This window comes from Corythoichthys intestinalis, chromosome 16, assembly GCF_030265065.1.
Source record: "Corythoichthys intestinalis isolate RoL2023-P3 chromosome 16, ASM3026506v1, whole genome shotgun sequence".
Lineage (NCBI taxonomy): Eukaryota > Metazoa > Chordata > Actinopteri > Syngnathiformes > Syngnathidae > Corythoichthys > Corythoichthys intestinalis.
This window is the reverse complement of record NC_080410.1, coordinates 13264838-13288568: the sequence shown is the minus strand read 5'-3', so window position 1 is coordinate 13288568 and position 23731 is coordinate 13264838. Positions and strand designations below refer to the sequence as shown.

The 23731-nt window shown below is 40.6% G+C and overlaps 1 protein-coding gene across 2 annotated transcripts; it reads right to left on the bottom strand.

The window, feature by feature from the left end:
- Positions 1-70: 70 nt before the first annotated feature.
- Positions 71-23211, bottom strand: atp2a1 (ATPase sarcoplasmic/endoplasmic reticulum Ca2+ transporting 1). 2 transcript variants are annotated; one of them, XM_057817587.1, is made up of 26 exons: positions 23078-23211; positions 22844-22980; positions 19804-19821; positions 18518-18600; positions 14688-14792; positions 11016-11154; positions 10799-10879; positions 10639-10724; positions 9507-9662; positions 9267-9408; positions 8915-9081; positions 8744-8832; positions 8558-8660; positions 8352-8483; positions 8128-8253; positions 6260-6478; positions 5434-5545; positions 5136-5359; positions 4812-5032; positions 4380-4582; positions 4216-4301; positions 3976-4109; positions 3696-3813; positions 2329-2446; positions 1860-1902; positions 71-351 (listed from the first exon to the last, which is right to left on the bottom strand). In XM_057817587.1, exons 2-25 carry the CDS (start codon positions 22959-22961, stop codon positions 1898-1900), a joined length of 2985 nt encoding a protein of 994 aa, XP_057673570.1. In that variant the 5' UTR covers positions 22962-22980; positions 23078-23211; the 3' UTR covers positions 71-351; positions 1860-1897. The 2 variants fall into 2 exon arrangements, with proteins under 2 accessions (XP_057673570.1, XP_057673569.1); XM_057817586.1 differs by lacking the exon at positions 1860-1902.
- Between the last annotated feature and the right edge of the window lie 520 nt (positions 23212-23731).

Here is a 23731-nt window from a genome sequence, read left to right as displayed (position 1 = left end):
AGAAATTACCCCCCCCCCCCCCCCCCCCCAAAAAAAAGAACGGTAAAAATTACACACACAAAAACCTCCACATTTTTAAATATCTTTATTCTTTAAGAATAGAACACTGTATAATTATAATAATTAACTCCGACCTATATATTACTTTCAGTACATACACAGAAAAAAAATATGTTGCCGCTTGGTGTATTTTCAGATGGCTTATACATGTTCTGGTCTACCAGATCACATCAAGTGACTGCTGGCATGTGCTCTCTCGCTCTCTTTCGGTGGGAGTGCTCAGCCTCTTTTGTCCGCTGTTTTTCGCTTTTTATCAGCTCAACGTTGTTGCACTTCGTCTTTAGACAGTCCCTATATTGGCAAAAAAAGATAATTAGTTGTTATAAATAATATAAACCAGGGGTGGGCAAACCGGTCCTCAAGGGCCATAGTGGGTCCTGGTCTTTGTTCCAACTAATCCAGCACAGACAGTTTAACCAATGAGGTTTCTGCTGAAACAAGAAGCACCTCACTGCGATGAACTGATTCCGCTGGCAAGACACTAGATTGGTGAAAAGGTTTCCTCTTGATGGGTTGGACTGCAAACCCACACCGCACCCACTGTGGCCCTTTGTGGAATATTTTGCCCACCCTTGATTTAAACTATACAGTTTTCCTCAGTGCAATAACACCTTTAAATCATAATCAGAGTTTGTGTCATGCCAGAACATTCACATTAGTCACGTTATGTGTGTAATGAAGGGATTAGAGGGGCATTTAGTAAAAATTTCATGATTGGACGTCTATCAACGTCAATGGCACTGAAAGAGTTAATAGAATCACTTGTACCCTTTACTAAACAAGCCCGATCTTTGCTGATTGCAGACGGAGTGCTCTCCATTTGACCTCAATTGCTTAAAAGTTGTACTCGACTATTTCCTTGAATATTGCTTATTTCTATAATCATCACTAGTAAAGAAGATGTTATTGTCAACGTAAGGACTCTTGAAAGCTGAAAATGCTATAGCAACATGCATATTCTGAGGATATACGTGTTTTATTTAAATGTCTAGCATTCTCAGGGCTCTAGAGTAATATCAACTATTCCAACATGCTCTCTATGACACTAAATGCAATGTTATGGTCACATCAAAGTCCTTGTTAATTTCTATCGATGACAGATTTCCCAGCCTGCTAATGACAGCCTTAACTCAGCAAGTTCAAAATGGCAAACATTTGTTATCAGAGTGCCATAAATATTTTAGTAGGACAGTTGCTGTGCCGTGTTGATGGCCATTCCACTACCAGAGCTGAGAGTCATAACCATTACACTCAATATTCTTCTCAAAATAGCAGTAGAAAGTTGTATTGTCAAATACTGAATACCTTAACATTTTGTTATTTTCATACAATAAGACTTATTACAACCACAGTTCCAATGAAGTTAAGACATTGTGTTAAACATAAATAAACACAAAAACAATGATTTGCAAATCATGTTCAACCTATATTTAACTGGAAAAAAAAAAAAAAAAAAAACAGCAACATGTTCCAAAAAAAGCAGGTACATGTGGCAAAAAAGCAGTGTATTCAAATTAAATATAGATTAGAATTATTCATTTGCAATTATTGTTTTTATTCATGTTTAATACAGTGTCAACTTCATTGGAATTAGTTTTGTACATTCTGTCGATGTAGTCAATGCAGCAACAAGTATCAACTAAATACAAGCAATAACTCTTGATGACAATTATACTGTCAGTGGCAACGTCACAATACTGTGCATTACGCATGGCAAAAACAAGGACTATAATGCTAATTACTCTTTCTAGACATGCATAATGGTAAAAATGCTAAAACCATGGGTCAAAGCGCAATACCTCGTCTTGTTACAGGGGTATGGAGGAATGGGGCATGTTTAGACTGGATTGTAAGATGGGGAACAGTTAAAAAGAGAACATCCAAAGAGAAGAAAATTAGATACACATCATAGGAATTATTAATTCATTTTAATTATTAATTGGGTGGTAAAATGATTTGATATACTTTATTTGAATTATGACTAAGCAAAAGAACAATTGAAACAAATGTATTTGTCTTTTACATTCAGCAAACATTGCCTATAAAATGTATTTCTTACTTATAATTTACATTTCACAGAAAAAAACAGACTCATTGGCTGCCATTGATAGTGCTAGACGTTGGATTGCACGTCTAGCATCATCAACAGCAGTGAAACGATCCCTATAAAATAATTAGCCATCTCAGTTCAAATGGAATTGATGTCTATCACGGTCAATGGCAGTGAGAATAATAGTAATGTAAAAAAAAAAAAAAACATGGACCTACCCTCCAGATATGTACGAGCCACAAACTTGAGGATCTCATCAATTAAAATGACTGGGAAGGAAAGCTTCAGTACCACAATCCACTGGTCCACAGTCAAGTGCGTAAGCTTGAAGATCATCTACAGAAGACATAACAGTACTAATGTAAACCGGAATGATTGCCCATATTGGTTATTCACACTAAACAATGTATTTACTTTTCATGATACCAAGGGCGTGCATTTGGTCTCAACTGGTAGGGATGATACATCAGCATAACCTGCCTGTACACTTTTTGCTCGGGATGGGACATTAATAAGACCAAACAGATGGGGTGAACAGGGGTCACGGCTAAATTTCTTACAAATATGAACCTAATTCATTGATATGCTAAATCAGGGGTGCTCATTACTAGTTGATCACAATCGACTAGTCGATCGCAATGTTAGTGTGGGTAACTCGCGGCATCCCAAAAAATATATTTATATACATACAGTAAGTTAATTATGATTATTTTGTGTTGTGTGAGCAACATGAGGTTATGCCGCACCCCTCTCTAAGCAGCTTCTTGCTCACGTTTTTCTGGTTTTACAGTTTGCAGCAGAGTTCACTACATTTCTCACAGTTTATCATTAACAGTAGAAAATTAACAGAAGGACAGTTCTCTCTAAGCAGCCTCCTACTCGAGTTTTGCAGGTTAGCAAGTTCACAGTTTAATGTTATGTTAACTCTGATGCAGGTTGGTTTTTCTGTGGCAAATTAGTGGTGTGTTTCCCACCTCCACAACATCCGAATTAAAAACTTTTAATATTCCTCCTTTTCGAAGGGGGCGGAGGAGGCGGCATGTTGTCAACATGTATTTCTGTCCGGGCTGTGTGAGTGTGAGGGTGTATGTGTGTGTGTGTGTGTCTGGGGTGGGTCAGCCAATCAAACGTGCGTTTGAGGCAGAAAAAATGGACCGGCACATCCATCAAGTGAAAAGGGGCACACGTAAGTTTGAACATAATGAAGATAATTCACTTAAAGGTAGGGTCAATTCTATCCTTATAACATATGGAAAACAATCAGATTACCTGTATAACTGAACTCATTATATCATGCATATAAGGTTGCTTAAAAGCTGGTGGAGACAATTTGAGCATCCTGAAAAGTTGGTTTTGTTATGTCCCTACCATCTACATGCAAATCTATGCCATTGCATGAAACTGAGTTCTGTGCAGAGTATAATCATGATATCTAAATGTATCTGAAGGAGAGAGGCGACCTCCAAGGCCTAAAGTGCCTCACTTAGCCCTTGTTGGATGAAGTATTATCTACGCTATGGAATAATGAACTACGTCTTAAAGGTGTGGCGGGGTTGGGGACAGTAGAGCAGGTGGTACGACTCACGGGCAGAGGGTCCACATAGATGATCATAAAGTGAAGGGACATGGAGAGGGTCATTGCAGCCACCAGCCAGATATTGCTCCATGGGGGCATGCGCATCAGGGACTGGTTTTCAGACAAGCTGTTTACAGAAAGAGAGAAGTTGGAGTGCAGGGTTCCTAAGAAAATGCGTTATTTCAGAAAACTATTCATGTGCCACCAGGTTGGCAAATCTCAAATATGTGTGGGAACACTGTGCAACATGCCACCCAGTATATTGTAGTCAGTGTTTCACATGTCGCACCTGTTTAGAGCATTGCACATCTCAATGGTGACCAGCACAGACAGAGCCATGGTCATTGGAGGAGAAGCCTCAAACACGTGACAGTGGATCCCTTCAAAGTCCTCATTGTCATCACTGCATTGCATAAAGTGTGACTAAAGAGAAAGAAAGCAACAGTTAAAATCCTTACCTAGATGTCATTACCAAAATTATGTGTACAACAGAACTTACTATCATCCCTGAGAGTAATTAAATACTAACCAACTGATGGAAAGAGACCAATGGGCCGTCCTCACAATACAAGAACCACCAAGCAGCTGCAGCGACGGTTGCAGCGCCAACATAACCTGCAGAACATTAGAAGTGTTGAAAATAAGTTTTGTGATGAAAGCTTAAAACGCAATTACGCAAAGGAATGTTCATACCGCCAATGGCCAGATATCTGAAGAAGAGCCAACCAGAGATCAGGGGCTCTTTAGGGGATCGAGGGGCTTTTCCCATGATGTCCAGGTCTGGAGGGTTGAAGCCCAAAGCTGTGGCAGGAAGCCCATCCGTCACAAGGTTGACCCACAGTAGCTGAACTGGGATCAGAGCCTCCGGGAGACCCAATGCTGCTGTCAGAAAGATACTGAAGAAATTTGGGAAAGTGTTAGTTTCTAAAATTTCTATAATGCCAAAGTCTGACTACTAAGGGAATTCCCCTGAACTACATCACTCTTAAGGTCTTTGCATTAGCTTTTCTACCACTTCGCTTCAACTCGATATGAGTTGCTTTATCTTTGGCTACTTTAAGATCAATATTATTGAGCGTTTTGGGTTTATAAGTTATACATTTATGGTGACAGTCAAGTACTTACCAGACAACCTCCCCCACGTTAGAAGAGATGAGGTAGCGGATGAACTGTTTCATGTTGTTGTAAATAGCTCTACCCTCCTCGACAGCAGATACAATGGAAGAAAAGTTGTCATCAGCCAGGACCATTTCAGAGGCTGACTTGGCAACTGCAGTGCCAGAGCCCATGGCGATGCCAATCTCTGCCTTCTTTAAGGCAGGGGCATCATTCACTCCATCACCAGTCTGTGTTGAAGATGGAGAAAGTTGAAGTAGAAAGGAGGAAGTTCTGTAACTCGTTTAGAGGGACGTTTTTCTTGTTGAGTTGAGAGGATGTTTGACTCCTCACCATGGCAGTGATCTCATCAAAGCCTTGGAGGAACTCAACAATTTTCGATTTGTGGGACGGTTCCACCCTGGCAAAGCAACAAGCCTTACGGACTGCGTTCTTCTGGTCATAAGAAGACAGGTCATCAAACTCACGACCGGTGAAGGCCTTGCCGGTGACGTCCTCGTCCTCCGAGAAGATGCCGATACGGCGACAGATTGCCACTGCTGTGCCCTTGTTGTCACCTGTGGAGACGAAAGCAGAACAAATGCCTATATCTTTTTTCCCCAAGTTAGCAGAGAACCTCTCGATAACTGACCGGTGATCATAATGACACGAATGCCAGCAGCTTTGCACAGTTCGATGGAGCTCATGACTTCCTTACGAGGAGGGTCAAGCATACCAACACAGCCCACAAAGGTCAAGTCGGTCTGGTCACGAAAAGAAAGTTTTAGTGATATTCAGTATTTAGATGCTCTCTTGTTGTAATATTGAATCAATTTGGGTGAACTGTGGTACCTCTACTTAGAAAACGTCTCTACATTTTCAGATTAAGACACGCCTCAACGGGAAAATATGACATCTCATTAAGAAAGAATTTTCAGGGTACAAAAGGGAAAAATACAGTATGGCTGGTACTCGCAGCTCTTACTGGTTACTGAACGTAACATCGTTTTAGCTGCTCTGCCATTGGCTATTGCCTAGCATTCCTGGCATCCAAATGACAAAGAGACCTCTACTGAATGTGTTTGTGTACCTCTTCATTCGGCCCTCGTGTTGCGACAGCTTCACATGATTGTATTAACTTTTATTCTTTACTCTATTCTTCGTTTTTTACATTATGCACAATTCAGATTTTATGTTTATTGTGCAATAATCTAATTGTGACACATATTTGTTACATGTTATGATGCATTTTTACGCATTATAAAAGATTTATGTCTGAATTTTGGGGAACTTTGAACGGATTAGGGCGTTGACATGGAAAACGTGTCTCTACTTACATAATTTTCAAGTTAAGAAACTACTTCCAGAACCAATTCATTACTTAAGTAGATGTACCACTGTACTGTCACTGGGGCCAGAGTAGCTTCATGCTGCAAAATGAGTGCATAAAGATATGTACCCATAAAAGTAACACTAACCTCATACTCTGCAAACCTGGTGGAGTCTTCCAGGTTCATCTCCTCCTTCCTTAGAGGAGAGTCACAGGTGGCCAGAGCCAAACAGCGGAGGGTGTCGCGCCCTGTTCCCCACTCCTTGATCACTGCCATTATGTGATCTTTGACCGGCCCAGTCAAGGGAAGACGATTGGTGCCCACGCGGACGTATGAACACCGCTCAATCACACCCTCTGGGGCACCCTGATAAGACACTTGATATGTACCATTGTCCCCGAGGTATATACAGTGGGGCAAATAAGTATTTAGTCAACCACCAATTGTGCAAGTTCTCCTACTTGAAAAGATTAGAGAGGCCTGTATTGTCAACATGGGCAAACCTCAACCATGAGTGACAGAATGTGGAAAAAAAACGGAAAATCACAATGTTTGATTTTTAAAGAGTTTTTTTTTCCAAATTAGGGTGGAAAATAAGTATTTGGTCACCTGCAAACAAGCAAGATTTCTGGCTGTCAAAGAGGTCTAACTTCTTCTAACGAGGTCTAACAAGGCTCCACTTGTTACCTGAATTAATGGCACCTTTTTAAAAACTCATTATCAGTATAAAAGACACCTGTCTACAACCTCAGTCAGTCACACTCCAAACTCCACTATGGCCAAGACCAAAGAGCTGTCGAAGGACACCAGAGACAAAATAGACCTGCACCAGGCTGGGAAGACTGAATCAGCAATAGGTAAAACGCTTGGTGTAAAGAAACCAACTGAGGGAGCAATTATTAGAAAATGGAAGACATACAAGACCACTGATAATCTCCCTCGATCTGGGGCTCCATGCAAGATCTTACCCCGTGGCGTCAAAATGATAATAAGAACGGTGAGCAAAAATCCCAGAACCACACAGGGGGACCTAGTGAATGACCTACAGAGAGCTGGGACCGCAGTAACAAAGGCTACAATCAGTAACACAATGCACCGCCGGGGACTCAAATCCTGCACTTCTAGATGTGTCCCCCTGCTGAAGCCAGTACAAGTCCAGGTCCGTCTGCGGTTCGCTAGAGAGCATTTGGATGATCCAGAAGAGGACTGGGAGAATGTGTTATGGTCAGATGAAACCGAAACAGAACTTTTTGGTAGAAACACAGGTTCTCGTGTTTGGAGGAGAAATAATACTAAATTGCATCTGAAGAACACCATACCCACTGTGAAGTATGGGGGTGGAAACATCATGCTTTGGGGCTGTTTTTCTGCAAAGGGACCAGGACGACTGACCTGTGTAAAGGAGAGAATGAATGGGGCTTTCAGCATGACAAGGATCCCAAACACACAGCCAGGGCAACAAAGGAGTGGCTTCGTAAGAAGCATTTGAAGGTCCTGGAGTGGCCTAGCCAGTCTCCAGATCTCAACCCCATAGAAAATCTATGGAGGGAGTTGAAAATCCGTGTCGCCCAACGACAGCCCCAAGACATCACTGCTCTAGAGGAGATCTGCATGGAGGAATAGGCCAAAATACCAGCAACAATGTGTGAAAAGCTTGTAAAGAGTTACAGAAAACGTTTGGCCTCAGTTATTGCCAACAAAGGGTACATAACAAAGTATTGAGATGAACTTTTGGTATTGACCAAATACTTATTTTCCACCATGATTTGCAAATAAATTCTTTAAAAATCAAACAATGTGATTTTCTGTTTTTTTTTTCACATTCTGTCTCTCATGGTTAAGGTTTACCCATGTTGACAATTACAGGCCTCTATAATATTATCAAGTAGGAGAACTTGCACAATTAGTGGTTGACTAAATACTTATTTGCCCCACTGTATGTAGTACTCTGACTTGATTCAAGTATACATTCAGGCATTTCAGAATACAAGCTATATCCATTTTATGTCACTCACTTTGACAAACATCTTATTTCCTACTGGGGCTTTTCCAGACTTTGCTGGAGAACAGTAGACTGACATGGACTTCCTGTCTCTGGAGAACTCCAGCGTGAACTCCTTCTTCATCAGCTGCTTAATCACCTGTCGGAGAAGTTGACAAAATGGAGGTTCACTCAACATTTCTGAATGCTACTGTATGTGTCTGGCCGAATTGATATAGGGATTTTTCATGGACTTACACCGCAGCAAGCATTTGCTCGTTCCACCTTGGACAAGCTACGCACTTCAGTGTTGAACACGTTCATCTTCTCCACCAAACAGGACAGAGCTGTTTCAGTGGCCTCACCCACTTTCTCATAAATTCCCTTCGACTGCAAAGAAAGATCATTTTAGTTTATTTGGTTTGTGAAATCCTGGTTTGGGTTCTGATTGACGCTTTTCCAACCTCGTTGTAGTCGAGCGAGGAGTCATTACAAAGAGCACAGATGGTGGCCAGCTCAACCAGTCCATCATACTGGCCACATTTTACACTCATACCCCTTCTTGAACTAAAAAGATTGAACATATTTAGTTTCCTACTGTTCATTGAAGTCACACATTTTTGTGTGTGTGAATAAGTTCATACACTTACACTTCTCCCTCAGGAGTATACTTTGAGCCAGAGATGTCAAATTGACCAAGAGTGACGTTGTCGTCATCCACTTTATCAACAATGAACATCTGTGAGGAAACAGTTTTTACATGAACTCTTTAGAAATTAATATTCTTCTACTCGAAGTGTTATACTTGTGTTTCAACATACCTTTGTCACACACATCTGATTGGTGGTGAGGGTACCAGTTTTGTCCGAGCAAATGACTGAGGTGCACCCCAGTGTCTCCACAGAGGGCAAGCTTCTGACAATGGCATTTTTCTTGGCCATGCGGCGAGTTCCCAGGGCCAGGCATGTGGTAATTACAGCTGGCAGACCTGGCATGGGAAGCACATATTAGTCTCCGCTTTGCAGTGACAATACTTGAATTGGATGGTGTTACATATGTTACATCACATTTAGTATTTAATAGGTCCAGGTATCATATATACAAGCTGCTCAGGTTGAATTTGAAAGAAATTATAATCTTCACGGTCAGGCAAATGGAATTCCCGGGGTTTACCTTCTGGGATGGCAGCCACGGCTAAGGCCACAGCAATTTTGAAATAGTAGATTGCTCCACGGAACCAGGAGCCACCATGGACTGGGTCATTAAAATGCCCAATGTTGATTATCCATACAGCCACACAGATAAGGGAGATAACCTGGAGAAGGCAGAGAGGAACATATGCCGGGTCAGACACTGCAATGTTTGTATTGTACAGTTGCTTGGGTGCTTTAATGTCTTGTTGGGGACTCCCACCTTGGAGAGCTGCTCCCCAAACTCGTCCAATTTCTGCTGCAGAGGAGTTTTCTCCTGTTCAGTGGCAGCCATTTGGTCGCGGATCTTGCCAATCTCAGTGGAGACACCAGTTGCCACAGCAATACCAGTGGCTTTTCCAGCAGCGATGTTGGTGCCCTTGGGTAAATGTTTTTCTGTTAATTCAATTACCTCTTTTACAATGGAAGATGCCAAACAGTAAAAAAGACACTAGCAAGCAAAAAAGACTTAATTAGGCACTTAATTCTCTTTTATTATGATTTCATTGGCTTGTATTGGTGTCTGCCTATGGGGCGCCGTTTGTAAAGCAGCACATGCTGAAAATTACGACAACATTTTCTCACATTTAGCGCCGCACAGTTTAAAATGGTGTGAAATTTTTAGAGTCACTTTTTTTTTCACATTTACAACATTATTTAGCAACTTAAAAATTCATTTTTTAATAATACGTTTTGGACCTTATTCTTTAAATCCAGAACTAAATATTTAATTTAAATCTTAAATTTATATCCTATACCCTAAATGTTAAATCAGGAAATGGTTGGAACTAAATATTTAGCTTAATATGCAAATCTACATGACTGGAGACCGGAAGTAACTAAATAAAAGCTAGTGGCTTGAAAATGAATAAAACCTACTCAACGGTGGCTTAGACACGACTCATTGTGATAATAACAATATATAGGTAAAATACATATTTAGGAGAAACTAAAGAGTATTTTGTGTGTTCCAGCTTTTATTTTGTTACTTCCGGTCTCCAGTCATGTGAATTTACATATTAAGCTAAATATTTAGTTCCAACCGTTTCCAGATATAGTATTTAGGATATAGGATATACATTTAAGATTTAAATTAAATATTTCGTTCTGGATTTAAAGAATCAGGTCGAAAACTTCTTATTTAAAAATGAATATTTAAGTTGCTAAATAATGTTGTAAATGTGCAAAAAAAGTGACGAAAAATTTACACCACGTTTTAAACACTGTGTGGCGCTAAATGTGAGAAAATGTTGTCGTAATTTTCAGCATGTGCTGCTTTACAAACGGCGCCCCATATCTGCCTTAGCTCATGGTTTACTGTGAAATATCTGAGATGGCGTGAAGAAGACCCTTACAGAAAACAGCATGTTCTTCTTGTCCTGGTTAACAGCTCGTGGGTCTGGAACAGCATCGGTGTGCTTGATCACACTGACAGACTCACCTGGAAGACAACAACATCAGTCAATTGCACCTCTATATAATGTTTTTCCACGTGTGACACAACCCAGCACTTACCAGTGAGAATGGACTGGTCCACACGAAGAGTGGTGGATTTAATGGAGATTATCCTAATATCTGCTGGTACTTTATCACCAACTACAGAACACAGAAATGATTGCATTTAACTGACGACTTTTAGCACAGTAGATTGATTAGGTTGCCAGTCTGATCCAGAAAAATACATTTGATATGATTTTGGACTAATACAACAGGTTACAGTTTAGGAACATACCAGAGACCTCCACCACATCACCCGGAACGATTTCCCTGGCCTTGATTCGCTGCACACTCTTCCTGTCCGACCGGTAAACTTTACCCATCTCAGGCTCGTATTCTTTCAGAGCCTCAATGGCACTTTCTGCATTGCGCTCCTATGAAAAACAAAACAAAAGAACATTCATCATTATCAATAATTATATACTGTATTCCAACTACTCACAAATGTTAAGGACACTGATTTTGTAAATGGAATTAACATTTGTATAGCATATTTCCACCTTTAAGGCATTCAAAGCACTTTGACACTATATCCTCATTTACCTACTAATGACGTAGCACCTGGAGCAACGTGGGGTTCAGTATCTTGCTCAAAGATACTTAAACAAGGTCACCAGGGTGGAGAATTGAACCAACAACCAATGGCTTGGGGAATGACTACTCCACCACTGAGCCAGTCCTGGAATTTCAGGACTAATCTAAAATGTAGCATAACCTTTACAGGTGGAATTCTTTTTCACAGGACTGTTACATCAACATGACCCTTACCACCCCTCCTAAAGCCTCAAAGTGTAAAGCCCTCTCCCTCTCCATTCTCATACGCCCCCCCATGTGTGAATCCTTGTGCATAGTTTCCAAATGACTACCACGGTATTGATGCCCTCCATTCCTCTGTCAAACACTGCATTCAAACATGGACGGTAACGTGATCATGCTGTATTTTTACGCGCGTACTATAGTCTTCAAGACAGGTTGGCCGTAAGTCTTCCCGGCTCATCCCTCGCGCCCCTCTGTACCTCCACTAGCTCGGCTTAACCTTTCACCCCCTGCCGCTTTGGTGATGTCATACCGCTCATTCTGGCTTCACATGAACTTTAACCCATTCAGGGATAGTGGTCACTGCATACAGTAGACAGCTTTTTAAATGTTTACATTTAAATAGAGATTAGGGATTATTAATCATTGCTGTATTAAAAAATATACATACAGTATATTATAAATAAATTTATAAATTAATACAATACAATACAAAGGTAAATTAATAAAATTACAATTAATAAAAACAGAAATACAGGTAGTCCCCGGGTTACGAATGAGTTCCATTCCTATGATAACGACGTAACCCGAATTTCCGCATAAATCAGAAGTAACTTAAGTACTCCTAAATCTCAAAATAACTATCCAAAGAGTCCCAATGTATTGTATTTTGTTTAATGATGGAGGATACACTGCCCTCTGGTGGCAGCGTTCGATCTGGCTGGATTGTTGCCTTGTATGACAGTAAGACTTCTAATAGATAACACAAAAAATGAACTGAGCAATAAACACAAAGGTGGGGGCAGGCGCTAATGCGCGCGCACAACCCTGAAGTACGCCGCACACTCGATTCAATTTGGCCACAAAACGTGACGGCAACTAAGCACTTTACACTCAACCGGACTTACAACACATCTCAAAGATGCTAAACGAACACGTCACCTTACGGCATAAATGTACAACATGAAAATGATGTAAGCAATGCTCGCCGACTTAGAGCGATGACTACCCGCTGTTGCAACGGCAAAGCTACGAAACAGCCGCGCATGTAGCGGCTCCAACCTATCACTGGAACCCTCCAGAATGAAGGAAAAATACGTTCATTCATGGACGCACACAGGTCAACATTCCCTCTTACATCTCAAAAGGTGGCTGCACTTGGCTCGAATGTACACCCACGTTCCTCATGCCTTCTTCTTGATTCCTCACGCCTTTTTCAGTCCCAAAACACTTAGCGCGTGTGACTCGAGACCAAAACAGCATGTAACTATGAGTGAATACCATGAAAATGAACGCTTAGTGGGAACCTTTCTAACATTTTCTATTCAAAAGGCTCTTTGTACATAACTACAATATTCTTCATTCTGTATACAATATGAGACAATAACAAAATAGTAACGCACAGACACTAAGGAATACTTAGTAACATTTTAGTGACAACACTGCCTATATTTACATATTGATCAGACGAGATGGACGTTTAAACACCAATTGTTTTGTGTCACGTGGTTTCACGTGGTTTGTTTTTTATAACATAAGTGTACATATGTGTGTTACAGCTTTACAAATTGTCAAACGAGAAGGAAGTAAAAAGCTTCAAAAAGCACAATTACCTTATTTGCTGTCTGTAAAGCTGAACAACTTTAAATTTAGTGAGGACAGAACATGTCATATTATCGAAGTAAAGTAAAAAATAAGATACTGTGAGGCAGGGGCTTTACCAGGGGCAGGGGTGGGCACTGGCCACCCATGCACACGCTCTGCCCACCCAAAAAAAAACACTGGATGTAGTATTGACGGCAGTCTGGCCACCGCGTATGGTATCCCATTCATACTGTATAGTACTGATGTGTTCTAAGTTTTAACCTTTGCATTGTTACCTACTCTTTCGCCTAAAAAATAAATAAATAAATAAATAAATAAAATAAAATAAATAATGCAATGAAATGTTGGTTTTGTTCCTAGGGGGCGCTACACACAATTACGCATATTTTGATTTTATCTTATTTTTTATCTTTTTTTTTTTTACATTTTATCAAAGTTTTCCCCAGTGTTCACCTGGCGGTTGAGTTTGGTGAGTTTTGATGCATTCAGAGACGGTCAAAATAGGGCTCAAAGCGTCGGCGGGACAAAGAATGACTGCTAGGGGGCGCTACATAGTGTATTTGGAATTTGTCTTTACAGGGTATCAAAGATTGCCACTGTCTTGACCTGCCTGCCGATTTTGGTGCATTTTGAAGCATACTAAGGGGGGTCAAATTGAGCTCAAAGGGGCTGCGGAACAACGAATAACTATAATAATAAAAACCGAGGAACCACAATAGGTTACCTAAAAAAAACATTGTCACCTGCATGTCCATACTGTTCAGTTATGGATGTTTTCTAAGTCAAATAAAATCAAATCAACTTTTATTTGTTTAGACCAAACCACAACAACGGTTATCTCAAGGTGCAGTAGCCGTACACTGGATTTCGACCTACGTGAGCATTGTAGGTTTTTTTTTTTGTTTTTGCCACCCCAGGTAATACTAATGCACCACACCTGGCATTATGGTAACACCACTGCTGTAAATTACAAAAAGGTACTGTTTATGCGATCAAAAAAACAAATGACTGGAGACATAATGGCGGACGTGACTTTGGTGTCGCACAGTCGAAATAGCATAAGTCGAGTACGTTGTAACCTGGGGACTACTTGTACACTCTGGTAATGGCCCAAAGTAACACTCCAAAGTAGATTTTTTTCCAGTAGTATTTTACTCATTTCATGCAATTGACAGATCTAGACGTCCAATAAATTTAAACTGGGAGGAGTGGCCGTGATTCCCCATTCTCAGGTGCCATTTACGGCGCTAGAGGCGAAAGAATGAACGGATGGATTGGACGGCTAGCGCCATCAATGGCAGCCAATGAGTTAATCAAGTGCCCTGTTAGGATGAAAAAAAAAAGAAGTCATAATTCGTGCTTGAGGACACCGCTAAGGACAAAAGGACTGCGACCTGAACACACTGCTCTTATAATTTATTAGGTGTGAGTGTTTCTAAGAATACGAGTCTATTTAGGTGAGTGTAAAAGACAAGCCTTAGGGGGGGGCAGGTATGTGTCCTTGAGACTGAGACTGTTCCTGTGCGTGTTTGTGTGAGTCACTGACCTGCCACACGCCAACAATGGCATTGGCGATGAGGATGAGGAGGATGACGAAAGGCTCAACAAAGGCGGTGACTGTTTCCTCACCTTCCTCGAACCAAGCCAGTACCTAACAAAGAGCAAGAGAGAGATTATTGCGTAGTGGTTGAAGTTTTCATTTTGCATGCATATCTAATGTTTGGGGATTTTTTTATGGTATACATTTTTGAGGTTATGTCATTGTACATGGTACCTCTTTACCCCACGTGTTGGTTCTCACTACTGATGGTCCAACACTTGTGAGCTCCTGTGCGTGACAGCTCCGCATTACTACACATGGTTCTGTTTTGGAATACTGTCATGTTGACATTGACACAGATTAGTTGCAGGCCAGTGGAGCAAAGTCTTCGCCAAAAAGAGTCCTCACAACCCACTTTGGTAGAATCCAACTTGCCATGTTATTGGATCATCTAACTGTAATTGTCGGCTTCCCTACTTTTTCCCCCATTTTCATTAGTTCTCCTTTACCTTGTTGCATAGCCTCACATTTTTAGCTTCGCTATGCCTACCTGTGAAGACAATAAATCCCCAGAAAAGTCCAAGCCTGTCAGCGCATTGTAGAGGCAGGGTATGAATAGGGGGGGGCTGTGTATTCCCAGTATTTACTGTTCTCGCTTTTAGAAACCATACACGACTCTGAATCTATTGCTCCCGTTTGTCATCGTAACAGACAATGGTGTTGTGCAACCCAATCCCTACCTCCCTTCTGGGTCTCAAGCCATCCCTCGTTCCTTCCATCCCCGACCTTTGGCCAAGGATACAGTTTCTCTTCCTGGCTTGAGAATTTCTTAAAATAAAGCTCCGGCCATGCATATGTAGACACACGCACACACGAGTGTGCTCTTTTTCAGCTTGCCTTTCTCTTTCTCACACGCATGCATACACACTAGCGCGATCGGGCCTTCTAAGGCCATTGTGACAGCTGTGTGGGCAGGCCAGAGGGCAGAGATGGGAGATTAAGACAATGTGTGCAGCCTCCTTCTGTTGAACTGTTTTGGAGAGAATAACATTGGAGAAAGGAGGATTTTCTTGGCAATATAACAGAAAGGGCATTAAACGTAATGTAATTAAATTATTTTGAGTGATAGGCTGTTTTCCAAGATTGGAAGCTCAGAGCTGATTTGGAAATTTCAACTTCATCTGATAAAATGTTAGTACTTCTTACTTTTAACCTGAATTTGTTGATACTAAAATGAAAATTTTCTCAGGGGTTTTAATAGCAAAATTCTTTGTAGGAAACGAGATCAACTGTTAGGATCTCAACAGCAAACTTTAATTCTAAACATTTGAAAATGTCCAATGACATTTCCATATGCCATTCCGTGTTTACAGTATTTACTAGAGGTGGGAATCTTTGGGCGCCTAACGATTCGATTACGATTACGATTCAGAGGCTCCGATTCGATTATAAATCGATTATTGATGCACCATAAACCCCCCATACCCCCCCGCTTTTAATTTTTTGTACACTAGTTCCAAAATTGTTCAAAAATCCTCTCAGGCTAAACAAACTACTATTTCAGTATCAAGTTAACCGTTAAAAACAGTAAATAAAATACTCAAGTCCCCATTCTGTATCGGCAGCTTTAAACTACATTCAAATAATTTAATGTTGTGAATCAACCATTAAAGTTGTTAAAATTGCTCCCGTTGTTCCATAATTTCCCTTTTGTCTACTTTCGACGTGAAAGTTTTAAAACTATTTCATCATTTAAAGATAGATTCAAGTCAAGATTTTGCCGATTATTATTATTATTATTTTTTTTAGATAAAAAGTAATTAGGGTCGCTACAACAGAGCCTTCTAGACAAGTCTACTGCTTTAAGATGGTGCCTGTTTACTAGCGCGGGAAAGTCTGTCATTTTGCATCTAGTTCTCGATATATGATTTAACATGGTCGTCGTCTGTCATTTCACATCTAGTTCTAAATATATGTGATATCTACCATACCCGTATGTTGCCGAATGTTTGTAGCAACTAGCAACTGGACCCTGTTTGTAGCAGCTGACGGCCGTTGTCATGTATTTTTTTTTTTTTTTTTATCTAGCGGCATGAGTTGAACATGATATTTACTCTCGGTCTGTTCCTCATTGCGTCCCGAAGACCGCGCTGACTGTGTTTTATTTCCGCTTTACCCTAGTATAATTCAATAATCAGAATTTGGATGTTTGTGAATCGTTATTGAATCTTCCAAGGCCAATAACCTAAGAATCGGAAATTTCACACGCCTCTAGTATTTACATTGTAATCCAACCATGGATAACCAATCTTAACCCTTTCAGGGACATTAGTCACTACAGTGGACAGCTACAGTGAAGAAAATATGTATTTGAACACCCTGCTATTTTTGCAAGTTCTCCCACTTAGAAATCATGGAGGAGTCAGATATTTTCATCGTAGATGCATGTTCACTGTGAGATAGAAAATCTAAAAAGAAAAATCCAGAAATCATAATGCATGATTTTTTAACAATTTATTTGTATGACACAGCTGCAAATAAGTATTTGAACACCTGTCTATCAGCTAGAATTCTGACCCTGAAAAACCTGTTAGTCTGCCTATTAAAAGTCGCCCTCCACTCCATGTATTATCCTGAATGAGATGCACTAGTTTGAGGTCGATAGCTGCATAAAGACACCTGTCCAACGCATAAAATCAGTATGACTCAAACCTGTAACATGGCCAAGACCAAAGAGCTGTCCAAAGACACCAGAGACAAAATTGTACACCTCCACAAGGCAGGAAAGGGCGATGGAGCAATTGCCAAGCAGCTTGGTGAAAAAAGGTCCACTGTTGGAGCAATCATTAGAAAATGGAAGAAGCTAAACATGACGGTCAATCTCAATCAGAGTGGAGCCCCATGTAAGATATCACCTCGTGGGGTCTTAATGATTCTAAGAAAGGTGAGGAATCAGCCCAGAACTACATGAAAGGAGTTGGTCAATGACCTGAAAAGAACTGCGACCACAGTTTTCAAGGCTACTGACGTCATGGTTCGAAATCATGCATGGCACAGATGGTTGCCCACATTTTGGTCATAATTCCATTAACCGTGCTTGGAGGAAGAATGATGAATACTATTCCAAGAACACCATCCCTACTGTGAAGTATGGGGGTAGTAGCGTCATGCTTTGGGGGTGTTTTTCTGTGCATGGGACCGGACGAGTACACTGTATTAAAGAGAGGATGGCTGGGGCCCTATATTGTGAGATTCTGTGGAACAACCTCATTACCTCGGTCAGAGCATTGAAGACAGGTCGTGGCTGGGTCTTCCAACATTACAATGGCCCGAAGCACACAGCCAGGAAAACCAAGGAGTGGCGCCATAAGAAGCATATCAAGTTTGTAGCATGGCCTAGACACTCTAAACTCGATAGAAAACCTTTGGAGGGAGCTCAAACTCCGTGTTTCTCAGTGACAGCCCAGAAACCTGACTGATCTAGAGAAGATCCGTGTGGAGCAGAGGGTCAAGATCCCTCCTACAGTGTGTGCAAACCTGGTGAAAAACTACAGGAAAGGTTTGACCTCTGTAATTGCAAACAAAGGCTACTGTACCAAATATTAACATTTGTTTTCTCAGGTGTTCAAATACATATTTACAGCTGTATCACACAAATAAATAGTTTTAAAAAATCATACATTGTGATTTCTGGATTTTTCTTTTTAGATGATCTTTTCTCACAGTGGACATGCACCTACGATGAAAATTTCAGACCCCTCCATGATTTCTAAGTGGAAGAACTTGAAAATAGCAGGGTGTTCAAATTAAGTGAAAATGAAAGTCATCAAACTCACAAAGGAGATGCAGGCAGCCAGCAGTAAAATTCTGACCAGCAGGTCCTCAAACTGTTCTACAACCAACTCCCAGATACTCTTACCTAGAAGAAATGAACAAAGTTACCAATAATTTTGTCCCACACCTGTGGAATTACGAAAATGACCGCATGCATTCTAGTTTACGACAGTGCAAAATGTTAAGCCCAGTAACGGAAAAACCAACAAATGTTTCGATGAGATAACATGCACTAAAATCATCAAACTTGTATTGCGTTCATGACACCAAAACCTGTTTTATAGTATATGCTATTCAACTGTATTATCCATTGCTACTATTGTTTAGAAGTATTTACCAAAAATTTTAACCTGTCAGTTGGAAAATATAATTAAAACCCATAAAAGCATTGCCATTTTGAAGCGAAACATTTTACGCATCATTTTCCATATAATGCCACATTGCATATACTGTAATTTTGGGAAAATAAACTGCAACATTTTCCCTTATTTTGAATCCTGTGGCTTATTAGATGATTTATTTGGGTTAGTAGCTAACAGTTTATTTGAGAGTGGCGTCATAACACTGTCATAAGACTGTCATCATTAGGACATGACACTGTATGGGCATTAATGAATGCTTATGACAGATGTCATTAAGTGTCATCCGGAAAATTTTGTCATTAACTCAGTTTTTGTCCTGCTCGGATCCTTCTCATCCATTCAAAAGTGAGATAATTTGTCGGATTACACTAAATGACATCTGTCATAAGCATTTATTAATGCTCATGACAGTGTCATGTCATAATTATGACTGTCTTATGACATTCTTATGATGCTGCTGTCAAAAAAAGTGTAACTGTTAAATATCTTTTGGTGTAAATATATCCCATAATACAGTGAGGACAGCTGCGGTTTACTGTATAGTCCAGTGTGCCTTATCGTCCGAAAATTACAGTATATATATTTTTAATTTTATTTTTGTTTATGTCTTTACATGAAACCAGCCAGTGAGAACTGTCATAGTGTGCTGAAAATAATGGCATAATCATCTATTGACTTTGTCTCAACTTTCATTGGTTGGCGTTCAACCTCAGTGCATATTAGTACACCAACAATTTACCAGTTAACTCATCTGTTAGCTGATGTATAATAAAACAAGTCTAATTCCAACAAGGAACTTTCCAAACAGCTGCGTAGATCAAGAAGCCAATAGCAGGTGTGATACTAATGACTAGCTTACAGTACTGCGTAGAGTGTGAGTAAGAATATAGCATAGTTAAAGTTGGTTAACAGAAACCCAGACTTACCCTCCTCCGCTGGAAGCTCTGTTGGTGAGAAGTGAGAGATGAAGAAAGATTATCAGCCTTGAGTTACTACCTGACACATTGACTGTACTGTTTGTTCATCTCGCAAGTTTAATAATTTTCATGACCTCATGTTGCTCATAACTTAAATCACTCTAATGTTCCATCCACCCCAAAAAAAAGAATAAAAAAATATATACTGTAAATGATCTCTAAAGTCTACATATCAGCTCCTCGCAGAGGATAAAGAATGTATAACTGTGAGTAATTGTATCGAATGTCTAAATGTGTATGTGTTCAAATTACACCGTAAGCACTGCCGCACACTGTGCAATGTGACACTTAGAAGTATTGTTCACTACTTGCCAAGTGTTCCTTATTTTGAAATCAGTAGACATACTGCCAAAACCAAACAATTGTATCTTGAGTTTGAGCTCACAAGTCAGTGCAAATCAGCCTAATGACATCTGGTATCTCAAAGCACTGTACGGTGGCTTTCATAAATGACCTTAATTCATTGCCTGCCACTGACAACGACAGACGTCCAATTAATTTAAAACTGGGCGTCCAGGCATGTGCTGGTATGATATTCTGACGGTATGATAACCTTAACCAAAATATCACGGTTTCATGGTATCACAGTATTTCAACTACAGCTCTATACTGAAATATCTGGGTTTTTAAAAAAAAAGGATTTTTATTTTTCAAAACGTATTAGCAAATTGGAACAAACGTATAAAATGTTAAGATAAGATGAAATCGAAATGAAATTAAAATAAATGCAGTCCTTTAGGTGAGCCTAAACCAGTACTTCTCAAATAGTGGGGCGTGCCCCCCTGGGGGGGCGCAGAGCGATGCCAGGGGGGGCGCATGTGACCTCGGGGAACATGTTTTTTTTTGTTTTTTTTTTGCCGTACTGGAATAACGTGTACTTGCACATCCACTCAGTAGGTGGCAGTGGCGCTCTCATTTTCAGAGTGCGCGCAGTATTTTTGAACTAAGGAAGAGCACTCAGCACACACAGACAACAGATAATGAAGAGCAGTGTGCTACCGCCGTTTTCGAAAGCCGTTTTCCGACCGGACTCACTCACGCAGCGACCCACTGTCTTGTCCGGTTCTCACGTCGCCGCCCGAGGAGTGCCATTTTCGGCTTGGGATCGTCACGACGACCGCCCTCACCTACGGTTCTACCTCGGCCGCCGTGAATGCGCTTTTTTCGTGCCATTTGCCTTTTAGCTTTGACTTTTAATACAGTGGGTGATGATGAAAGACTACTGTTTACTGTGTCTAAAAATAATTATAGCAGACAGCCAGAAGCCAAATCAATTAAGACGCCACTTAAAGACATTAGACCCCAATCTCATTGTTAAGCCGTTTGGTTTTTTCAGTGAAAACGTGCCGAATATTGCCAACAATCGTCCTGCTTTGTCAGTGTTACATCAGTAAACCAGTGAGCATTGTTAGCATGCTCATTGCAAAATAACTCCACACCATTGCAAAGGAGGTAAATACTGTGAGCAGCAAAAATAACAACTGTCCTGTCCAAGGACACTTTTTTTCCCCCTTTTATTCAGTTTTGTTTTTTCGGTCAAATTTTTTGGCATATTGTCCTCATGAGTGAATGTTTCTAATCAATTTTAATTTGTTATTATTTACTGATTTGATTACATTTTATTTTTCTGTATCAAATGGTCAAAGATGTACCTTGAGTGTATTTTTTAGTTTGGATGTGAATTTAAAAAAAAAAAATTCAGGCAAATTGATGCACGTCAAGTCTTCTCTGTTACAAACAAAACAATGTTAATTAAGTTATACTTTATTATAAGTTGATCTATGTTACTTTTTTTCTTTATTAGAAAAAAAGGACAATGTTAGGCAGATGCGTATTTATAACAGTAATTTTATAGACGAATGATACTATTTACAGTGGCGGCAGAGAGTTTGGGGGGGCGCGAAACATTTACGTCTTCTTTGGGGGGGGCGTGACAGAAAATAATTGAGAAGCACTGGCCAAAACCCACAGCCACATCTCAACATTACCATCAGAACAAAAATAATTGATTTTTTTTCCATAAAAAGCATGTGTGTATGAGTCGTATCCTGTTTACATTATACACACACTCTCTTTTTCAACACAGACACTTGCCAGAGAGTAAAAAACACCAAGTTTTACTACCGCTAAACGCACTAAACATGCTTGAGTTAACTCTCGTAGCTGGTGGGAAACGTTCATGACAGTGTTTACTAACCTTTAATTTTGTATAAATGCGAAATCATATCGGAGGTATTGCCTCCTCGGCAGCCACTCGCCGCAAATATGTTTTTCATGTTGGCTGACCCTCCTCCTCTAAGCCGCGGCCGTCTGTAACTTTTCTGTAGCCAAAGTATTCCCATACAAGTGATTTCGTTTTCTTCAATGGTGGGAAAAAAATCAGGGGTTTCACCTCCTTCAGCCATCGTATAGCACTGCTGACTCGCTGACACAGAGCAACAACCGGTGGGGGAGGGTTGAGCTTTGCAGCTGTAAGCGAGGGATTTTTCCATGCATTTTTGGGACATCAAAATGAGCTAATACCTTAAGGACGGTACGACGGAAAATTTTTGCGGTTTTGAAACCTTGACATTTACCTACCACAGTATACCTTGAAACCGGTAATCGGCACATGTCTATAGACGTCCAATCCTTTTTGACAGTCAAAATGGATTGGACGTCTAGCGCTGCCAATGGAAGCCAATGAGTTAATCCATGTGTGGTCTAAGATGCCTAACACAAATACAAGTCATGTGAGACTTAAACTGGACACTTGAACATTTATCTAATAAACAGAATGACTTTTGCATTCAGTTACTTTTATTATCATCCCCATAAAGGTATGCAAATTAATCATCAATGTTGTAATTCATAGTAATTTATCCTTATAATGTGTTGTGTACGGCATTTCCTTCATGTTTTAAAACGTAGCTCCTATCTGTGTGAGTGTCATTTTCATTCTCAACAATCTAAAGCATGTAATCAATCCATAATCATCTCACGAGCTCACCGTTATAGCCATACTTGTCCAGGTTTTTCTTGAACTGCTCCGGCGACAGGCCCTTGTCCTCACTCACGCCAAAATAGGCCAGAACCTCGTCAGGTTCTTTGGTGTGCGCGTTCTCCATCCCTGCTGAAGCGGAGAGGCTTCGGGACACAATGATACATTAATGATACTCAAGTCATCTTATCTTAAAACTGTAAGTGCAACAATCAGAGTTGGGGTGGGGGGGAAGACACCCACCACTTTCTTGGAGTGTGGTGTCTGGGAGCAAAAAAAGTAGCAACCCTCCCTGCGATCACACTGACTCTACCCCCTCACTCTCACGCTCTCTACGGGATGCTGCTCTCCTCCGGGAGCCCCGAACTGACAGAAAGTGCAACTTGGCAAACTGCTCTCAAAAGTTTTATACGCGTTAAAAACTTCCCCCATTGGTGCCTTGATCACCGTTTGCTCACCGCTCATTGGCTGAGAACGTGCCAGAGCGGAGGGGGAAGAGGGCAACAACTGCAGAGGGGTCCACTGGGCCAGCATGCTGGAAATAAGATGTGTAAAAGAGAGACAACTAGGAGGGGTGACACTTTCTGAATGAGAGCTAGGGGACACTGATGGACATGTGGAATGACTTTGTGTACGCGTATGCATGTGTTCACACGTATTCACTCGGCTGGGGATGAAAAGAAATGCTGTTCTTAAAATGATCGTGATTAATGCAGGGAAACTGACAACCTGGGAGGACTGGCTGTGAATGCTCATCTTTCAGTGGCATTGACAGTGCCAAACGTCCAATCCATTTTTGACTGGGAGGGGAAAATGAACATTCCCCAACCTCCCCAAGTTTCCCTCATATGTCTACTGACCGATTCTCACCGATCACCGATACAAAAAAAAGGGGAA

Excerpts from the sequence above, each read along its gene's own strand:
- atp2a1 (XM_057817586.1), bottom strand. The coding sequence starts at position 22,961 with ATGGAGAACGCGCACACCAAAGAACCTGACGAGGTTCTGGCCTATTTT. Across the intron at positions 14,793-18,517 it reads TGGCTGCCTGCATCTCCTTT|GTACTGGCTTGGTTCGAGGA; the intron begins GTGAGTTTGATG and ends GCTCTTTGTTAG. Across the intron at positions 5,546-6,259 it reads CCAGGTTTGCAGAGTATGAG|ACCGACTTGACCTTTGTGGG; the intron begins GTTAGTGTTACT and ends TTTCGTGACCAG.